Below are 9,199 nucleotides of genomic sequence, written 5' to 3'. Positions count from 1 at the left end.
TCTGTATTTCTCTTTAAAGCTGCACTAATCAATAATGTTATAAAAAACAATGATGAAATAACTATGTGTGATGTGAAAGAGGTGGGAGTGACGCACCCATAATGAAATGCCACCCGACTCTGCAGCTCTACAGTCTTTTAGCCTCTTTTGGCTCATTGTTTTGGTTTTCTGGCTCTAACCAGCCTTGTTTCCAGCAGCAACAGGCAGCTAGTGGAAAGTGAAGCATTTAACAGAGTCAACTTCCCTCAGTTGAGAGTTGGTAGAAAACAGAGTGAACTTACATTCCCCAGGTGGCCAGAGCAGATTAAAATGAATGCTATTGTTGCTCTTTATCTGCTGAATATTTAAATATATCTCTCATGTGAAATAAGCAATATTCTTTAGGCAGATAATAATCCCCAATCACTTTTAGTAAGAAGTTGATTTAGGGAAAAAAAGAGTGTGTGTGTGTGACACAGATGTACACTGAGAGAGAGTGTGAGAAAGAATCCAATTTCATGTTCTCAAAAGTTTCTCTTTAAGAAATCCTCTTAAAGGAATAAACCAGCCTCAGCTCTCTGTTAGATCTGGTTAATGAAGCATCTGGACTGCACTTTTATACCCATAAAGCAAGTTTTGCCACTTTTAAAGGGCTCTCTCACACCTTCTGATGGTGTGAATGGGTGTGTGTGTCTTTTTTATGGTTCATATATTTTTACTATGATCATTTTTAAAGCTGCAATACTGTTTAACTTCCCAATACAGAGCGCCTTGACCTGGACGTAGGAGCATCTCCTGTTGCACAAGTTCATCATTACACATTAATTGATCAGCTTCATTTTCTGAAAACTTTTCTTTTATTCAGGCAAAATATAACAAGTGAGCCCATGTAGGCTCTTTCAAGGAAATATCTTCCTCTATGGATGAACGGCCAGCAGAAATGACAGAGGAAGAAAATGAAGCAAGGAAAAGGCCGGATGGTTAAAAGTGGGAGGCAGATGGATGGAACGGAAGGAAGAGGTGGAACGAAAACCCCCCTGAAATGGGTGATGAGTGAGGGAGAGACAGAGATGGAGTGAGGAAAGAAAATGAAGAAATACAGAGTTGATGAGTGAGGAAATGATGAATGGGCTGAAAGAGAGACAGATGGGCCGGCTCCATCAGTGAGCGGTGTGGCAGAGAAATGGAAAGAGTAAGTGAAAGAGTGCTTACAAAGTCAAAGATGATGATGATCATGATGATGATGATGATGACACACACACGCACACACACACACACACACACACTAAAGTGCCCAGAGGCTGTAGTCATCCTCTTAAATAGATTTCACATTAAAAGCAAAGCATGTGTAATGATATAAATATTCGCAGTAAAACCTCTTGGCTCATGTTACGAGGACACAAACAAGTGAGTGATTTAATAGAATTAATACAATAAACTGATGTGTTACCGTGTGTGCACCAATGTAATAAATTAATGAAGAAAAAAAAATGGACATCTATTAACATTGGTACCTGGAAATCTCACTAATTAACACACAATTTTACATTGTTACACTTCAGTTTATTGTAATGAACAAGTTTAGTCTACAGTGTTGATGTTGGTACTTTTGTATGGAGCTAGACTTTGCCCTACGTCCAGTCTTTATGCTATGCTAAGACAAGTCAAGCACTGTCATGATGTAAGATTTCCATTACATGATTATCGGGGACAAAAGAATTCACAGTAATGATACTATTGCGATATCTATAGAAAATGAAAATATAAATGCTACAAGTCAGTTTCATATTTAACTTTTATTGTGTGTTTTGTCTCTTTTTTGGCAAATGAATTACACTAAAAATTTGAGTGTAGGGAGGCGGAGAGAGAGGCTGTAACCTTAATTGTAGCAGTTACACTGAGTGTGAACCACGAAGCCAGAACAGCAAGAAACAGAAATGATCCAAGAGGCCCCCTTATTATTTTGAAAGTATTATCAAATGTGTATTTTTAACATATATATCAATATTATATTTTTAAAATATCACAGTTATTATCAAGTATATAAGGACTGGGAGTGGTATCCATCTTCTCCTCTATCTCTTAGGAAGAATTATGCAAACTTCTCAAAATCATATATATCCAGGAGTGCCCTGGTAGCTCACCTGGCTGAGCCCGCATGTAATGAGGCTGTGTGTGATTAAAAAAAAAAACAGTTTCAAATATATCCATAAATAAAACATTATTGATGCCCGTTAGTCACAGAAGAGGTAGTTAGCAATGTTACATTAGTTAATGTACAGTATTTTATGTTTGAGAACTATTTGTTTAGTAGTTTTTCTTTCTTTCTTTCAGTTTTCCTGGTTTTGTGCATTGTGAGAAGGTGTCATGTGTTAGATGGGATTTTATATTATCAGGTTATGCAGTGTGTGTGTGTGTATGTGTTACCACAGGATGAGTATAATAGCCTCTGTTTTGATTAAGCTACTGAAGATCCTAATAAATGAAATGAAATGGAAAATGATGAAATGTCACTGAGAAAGACGCATGCCGCACACTATATTCACACTGGCAGTGGCATTTAGGAGCAGCTTGTAATTTAGATCTTTCTTTCTCTCTCACAGTTACATCACTTTAATTAGCCTTACTTGCCCCTCATATTGGAAAAGTAGAATTTTGTCCAACAAATCAATCTATACTTGTAACACTTCATTCGTCCCGTTATGTAGTTTGTTTGTGACGTCAACACCTGGCATTTGCTAACTCTCTCTGTTATACAAGACCCACACATTTATACACACACACACAGCCATAATGGAGCAATTATCCTCTTCAGCTCCGATCTGCTCCTCTGATTGTAATTTGCATTTATTATTAGCCTTCAGCCTGCCAGAGGCTGTGAGGCGTGGGGATGGATGGTCATACACCACATCACACTGACAGACCTGCACAGATGCTTCATAAACACGTGTGCCTGAGGACACGGTAACATGTACACCAATGTGCCACATATACATACAAAGACCCCACAAGCCACGTTCAGGCGCTGAAAATGAAGTCATTATGACAGCAGGATGTTGCTTCATTTTGTTAATGCTGATCCCTGTTAATGATGCTACAGTGGGAGCAGTATGTTCACTGGCGTTCCATCACAGAAATACATGCTTCACACTACACATTGTGATGTCCTGAAGGACTGTGATGTGTCTTCTTGTCCCTTTTCTCTGTCTGTGCTCTCTTTTGCTGTCAAGATGGCCTCAGGGCTCATCATATGGAAATTTGTGAAGAGCAGAGTCTCTGAAGGCACATACAGTACATGCAACCCGCCAGCACACTAATAGATGTGCATGCTGGTGCTCTCTCTCTCTCTCTCTCTCTCTCTCTCTCTCTTCTTCTCTCTCTTTCTCTCTCTCCACACACACACACACACACACACACACACTCAAGCTCATACATGCACACAAAGAGGACGTGCAGAGGATCACTGAAGTGTGAAATGATTCTGTTATCATGTCGTCTGTGTGGAATATATTTCACCATCAACCTTCTATGGCAGGTGTGCCTGATGGACTGTGCCGTGTGTCCATGTGTGTTTGTTGTGTGTGTGTATTGAGGGGTCTGTCTGTCTATTGTTGGGCAGGGGAGTTGGGGGGTGAAAGCAAACATAAAAACAAGATGGGCAATGTCAGGAGTATTTGCAGCCCTATGTGTCCATATTGTGCTTTGACATTTGACATCAGGAGACTTATTTAGTAAATTACTGTAAAATCAGATCTTACATGACTGTTGTGCCAGGAAACATGATTCACATGAAGGAAAGACAATATGTCCATTTCTAAATATTAATGAACAGGCTCTTAAAGGCCCTAAAAAACAATTTTCTAAAGCAGTTTCGGTTAGGAATGGGCTTCTACATGAAGATTTTGCAAGAGATTTATGTATTTTTTGTTTTTTGTTTGTGCTCTTTTTACTGGTTTAGAGTGGGCGTGGCTTAATTGGAAAAATGTGATGTCACTTATTAATATTTCCTTGAACCAATCAGAGTTTAGTAATATTTGAATCCAAATATGATGATGGCTGATTGAACCACAACTTTTAATAAATACTAGTAACTTCCCCCTAAAACTTTAACAGTAATGGTTTAATGATGGATATTTAAAGTTATAGAGACATGCTAACGACTGAAAACCAGGGGCTTTAATAACATATAATACAACTGTCCCCCTTTTGCCTCTTCAGTAGCTTTCAGATTGGAAAAGTAATTTCTTTACATATCATTTGAGCTTGTTCCATCTCTTCACTGAAGCTCCATGACGTTTACACTTATTGAAATATTCAAATCCAAGAGTCCATATAGATAGAGCATATTTTTTTACTCATTTCCTCCAAATTCAGCCTGACATAATTGGTGTCTTTAGAAACGGGGCTCTCCACTAGAATTTAAATTAGAGTTCTATGGGATTAAACAATGCCCGGCTGCACAGCATGAGTTTGTAATGACTGAGCCACCAGTATAGGTTCACAGTGTTAACATTAACAATACCTCAGTCTATGTGTTGAATGGAAAACATGTCTGTGACCAATAAAACCCAGACTGGGCTTATCTCTGCTTTCTGGTGTCTGGTTTATTTGTTTAACCTCTTTGAATTGGGCACCTGTGATGCTGCAGGAAATTAATGGGCATTTATTTTGGCAGGAAAAAACAGAACAGATTTACATGAGCAACAATTAACAAATGCAACATGTTCACAACTAATTGCCAGACTTCAGGGGTCAATAACCTCTGGGACCATGTGCACTCTGGAGACTTTCCCCCCCCCCCATGTTTGTTTTAAAATATACATAGAGGAATTTGTCTTGATGAAAACTTTTCTCAGACAGACTGCCTCCTCTTCACTTTTTACACTCATGAAAACACACACAGTCTATGCTGAAGCAGGCACATGTGCACACTCACTAAAAACACACATGCACACGGTTCAGTGGCATGTCTGTGTGCATGAGAAGGATCCCAAGGGAGCTGCACTGCTTAATTAATGTGTTCCTGTGTGTGTGTGAGAGAGAGAGAGACAGAGAGAGAGAGAGAGAGAGAGAGAGAGGAGGTGAAGTGAAGGCATGGGCACACTTAACAGTCCAAACTAACCTCACCTTTCACTAAACAATGCTTCAAGCTCAAGCAGCAAGTGAACAAGCCTGTCAGTCATGTGCTAATTTAGTCTCTTAGGAAGACTGAGTCTTCAGCCTGTCAGTCTGAACGTTCATGTCTTCCTGAGATTATAAGACAACCGTGAAACAATACAGTCAAGTGCTGAGAAAACCTGAACCCATTAACCACACACACACACAACATCTCAATCCTCACACACACACACTCACTCACACACATCGCAGAGATTCAAGACTGAGGGCAGCTCTTTCGATGTACGCGCAGCTAATGTAGCAGTTACAGCTACTTATTGGATGAAATATGGCTGACATGGAGGGTGGACAGAAACAGCTAGGCTTTGTGGGAGAGGGCCCATGGGAAGAAGCGTTCAAAATCTCTTATTTCTGAGCTTCAATACTGCAAACATGACTCTGTGGATTCGAATGCATTTATAGGGGCTTTTTTTATTTCACAAATGAAGCGTCCAAAACAGCTTTGCACTTCTGTTGCAAACTGAGGGGAGCAGACTTATGGTTAGTAGCATGTGGTGATGTTTCAACAGATAATAAGACATTACATGTATGACAAAGCATTTCATAACACCTGTATATAATGAGCTAATTAAAAGTTTAACAACCCACACAGTGGACAGAAACACATAATTACCTATTTTAAATTACCACTTTTATCAGCTACCATGGTCTCCATACTCTAAAAGTCACGGGACAAACATGTATCAGCATATTTTTTATAATTGCAAAATTTCCAGCAGCACATGAAGGTAGCACCGGCTGAGTTGCTCCGTTGCTATGGTTACGATTGTTTGCTTCCCATGTTGACTCACAACCATCGTCTGTCGCACTAAAAGTCACTTTCCTTTTTAGCTAACTGTAAAAAGAGACCGCATTATTCAGAAATTTCCAGAATCTTTACCCGACGTTGCAGTCGCTTTATCTTCCTCCATGAGCAGGTGAGCAACGTGTAGCTGTCCAACATTAGCTACGTTAAAGTTCACAAGACAGGTCATTATGCAGCGTTAGCATCCTGCTCATTTAAGTTAGTAAGTTAACGTTAGTAGTCAGTAACAACAAAACAGTTTGTGGCATAGTCATTTACCAATGTTGTTTCAGCAGGCCTTACTATATACATTGTGGACCTACGCTCTTATGCAAAATGACTGTTTTCATGATCCATATGTATGAATGCGTTACATGATTTCACTGCTGTAATTTCATGTCCAGGTTAGAGTGTTTGGGGAAATCCTTCACTGGTTCACAGAAACAGGTAAACACTAAAGAATAAAGTCAACTGTGTTTTGTTTTAGTTGTTTTAGTGTAACACTAAATATTTATTCAGGGATTACACTGTTATTTAATATGTAGTCTTACCTTTTTCTGCAGTTATAATGCTGGTTGCTTCGAGTAGGCCACACATTGTCCATGCTTGTGCATTGCTACTTTACATGTCCTAATAAACACTGTATGAATATTACAATCATCTTGATCTCTCTACCTGGACGTAGTTGGCAGAAGGAGCCACGTCTGCACATGCTGAGACACTCAACCCCAATGGTAAGAAGCAATTCAGACTTCACATCAGTGTACAAAACATTTTTTTTTACTTCTGAGATTTCACTTGAGTTCCACTTTGTGCTCATGCTGCTCTCCAGACAAAGTGGGGAAAAAGACAGCCACTGATAAATCTCGGTAAGAAAAGTCCTGTCTTAGCAAATATACATTTTCATCACACGCCACGCTTTACCAGCATTTTTATTCTTTTATTTACTTTTTGTATGCAGCCGAAGTCTTCCTGCCCGTGCACCGCCTCATTCTGTACAGGTAAGTATTCTGAGATAGACTATACCAAGACTGCATTGACAGAAACATGTTGTACCTCACTACTGTACTTTAATTCTTTGTCATTCTTCTGGTTTCTGGACAGGAGACTCTAAAGTCTGGGTGTCCAAGAGGGAATATGCTGAATACAGATGGTAGGGGGACATCAACAACAACAAAACTCCACAATTCAGTACCACATAGTCTTTTATTATGTTTTCAACAGATATTTTATGACACATATAATGTGTTTATAGAGAAATCACTGAATTTGCTTTACACAGACTTTAACAATTATACAATCCTCTTTTGATCAGAGATAACAATTTCTCCACTGAAAGCAGCCTCAAAAGACCAGTGCATGCATTGCAACCCTCAAACATATTATTTTCTTTTTTGTATTGCAGTTAATCACTCTCCACAAGTACATATATAAATGTGTGTATGCTTGTTAAAAGTGTCGCAAATCATTGTGGGAAATGTAGTAAGTCACAAACGGAGTCACTAACTGTGACAGAATAATCTTTAATAAGTTAGTTTCTCTTTAATCGTGTGAGCATTTGGTTTTATTTACACTTATTCTCCAGCTGCATTAGTGTTGTTTTATAATCTTGAGTTGCTCTTGAGTCATTTGTCCTCATAATTGTCATCATTTACAGTTTGTTTAGTTTACAACCTCACATCAACGGACAGTTCCAGCTTGTTCTGTTCACATATGATTAACATTAAATACTCCAGCCTATTGTAAAATAAAATAAAATACATGCAAGGTTTCTCTGTCTGAATGAAATAATTTCTTGTATGTCTGATTCTCCTGCAGAGTGCTCACCAAAGGAATCCATCAACATAACACCAAGGTCTGTACTTGGAATTCACATAGTAGACAAATTAAATATCACCAACACACGGTTTTAAATCTTCAGTGTGATTTCAGGGTTGAAGAACAAGCACAGTCGACTGCGGCGCCTGATGACGAGCTGATAATGACAGACATGAGGAAAGCGCCGACCCCAGGCTCAGCAGTAACAGGTAGGTTGATGGAGAACAACGCAACAATCATGCAAAGAAGGAAACACAGAGGGAAGAAAGTTGAAGAGGTTTGTAGAAAATAATGATGATCACGACGATGTTAATGGTTGCCAGGAGGATCGACACATGCTCCCCCAGCAGTTGAACCTCTTCCCACACATGAGGCGATTGGTGACGAAGTACAGACCGAGGAAGAAGATGCTGAGGAGGAAGACCTTAACGTACCAGTGGAGCTGATAATGGAGGTACAGACCATCATCAATAATTCCACACTTCAAGCTCTGTTAAGAAAACGTTACACTTTAAACTCAGATCCAAAAAATATTTTTCATAGTCAAAGTTCTACTTTGGGTCAGTTTGGACAAATAAGGATGTATGGTTTCAGTTCCTCAGAGCTGTGATGGACAGAGACTTTCAGCTGGCCAGCAGATTGTGTCAGATGAGTACGTATCCTGCATCCATCAACTGTGTGTCTGTCAGCCAATGAATCAGCCACCGGTGTGGTCAGCCAATGGTTCTCTTCTCTCCTCATTCCAGTTCTCATCTATGAACCAGACAATCCCGAGGCCTCTGAGTTTCTCCCGTTGATCCAGAAGAAGCTGTTGGAGGGTGAGATTCCCCCGGCTTTTTATACAAACACAAACACGTATTTCAAAACACACCATGAGTTTGTGTTGTGCTTTTTTTCCATTAGAACAAGAGGAAGAGCAGAGCACTGAGGAAGAGGAAGAGCAAGAAAAGGATGAGGACGAGGATGATGGTGATGATGATGGCAATGACTCCAGTGACTCTGAAAGCGATGAGGAGAAATCTCAGAGCTCAAGCTGCTCCTCTTCGTCTTGTTCCTCTTCTTCACTATCAGATGATGATGGCGAGGAGGAAGACAAGCGAGTGAACAGACACAAGCCGTGTCCTCCTTCACAAATCTGCCCCTAAATCTATTGCACCAATCCAGCAGAGTCACTTTAAGTTCTAATACAGGATTGTATTTATTTTAATCCACGAAGCTACTTTGCACAGTCAGTCTTTTTCAGATTTCACCTGCAAATAAAACATATTGTTGACAAAGCCGAGGCCTTTATTTCCTGGAAACATCAACTCATAAACTTGGAAATACAAAGTCATTAAAAATGTAACTGTAAACTTGTGCTGATATAAATCCAATGAGAAGAAAATGTAAAGATTCAGATGCAGGAATTCACTTTACCAGTCAATTAGTAATTAGTACTGT

At 39.4% G+C, this 9,199-nt stretch overlaps 1 protein-coding gene across 1 annotated transcript; it reads left to right on the top strand.

Moving 5' to 3' along the window:
* Positions 1-5,940: 5,940 nt before the first annotated feature.
* Positions 5,941-9,102, top strand: erich2 (glutamate-rich 2). Its single transcript, XM_035671132.1, has 12 exons — positions 5,941-6,074; positions 6,346-6,388; positions 6,627-6,675; positions 6,774-6,810; positions 6,903-6,942; positions 7,046-7,094; positions 7,760-7,796; positions 7,874-7,968; positions 8,083-8,213; positions 8,354-8,411; positions 8,506-8,577; positions 8,663-9,102. The coding sequence occupies exons 1-12, from the start codon at positions 6,067-6,069 to the stop codon at positions 8,902-8,904; spliced, it is 861 nt and encodes a 286-aa protein (XP_035527025.1). The 5' UTR covers positions 5,941-6,066; the 3' UTR covers positions 8,905-9,102.
* Positions 9,103-9,199: the final 97 nt, after the last annotated feature.

Source organism: Morone saxatilis, unplaced genomic scaffold (assembly GCF_004916995.1).
Source record: "Morone saxatilis isolate NCDOM2014 unplaced genomic scaffold, NCSU_SB_2.0 Contig23, whole genome shotgun sequence".
NCBI lineage: Eukaryota > Metazoa > Chordata > Actinopteri > Moronidae > Morone > Morone saxatilis.
The sequence above is the reverse complement of the archived record's forward strand: the minus strand, read 5'-3'. Positions and strand labels throughout refer to the sequence as shown.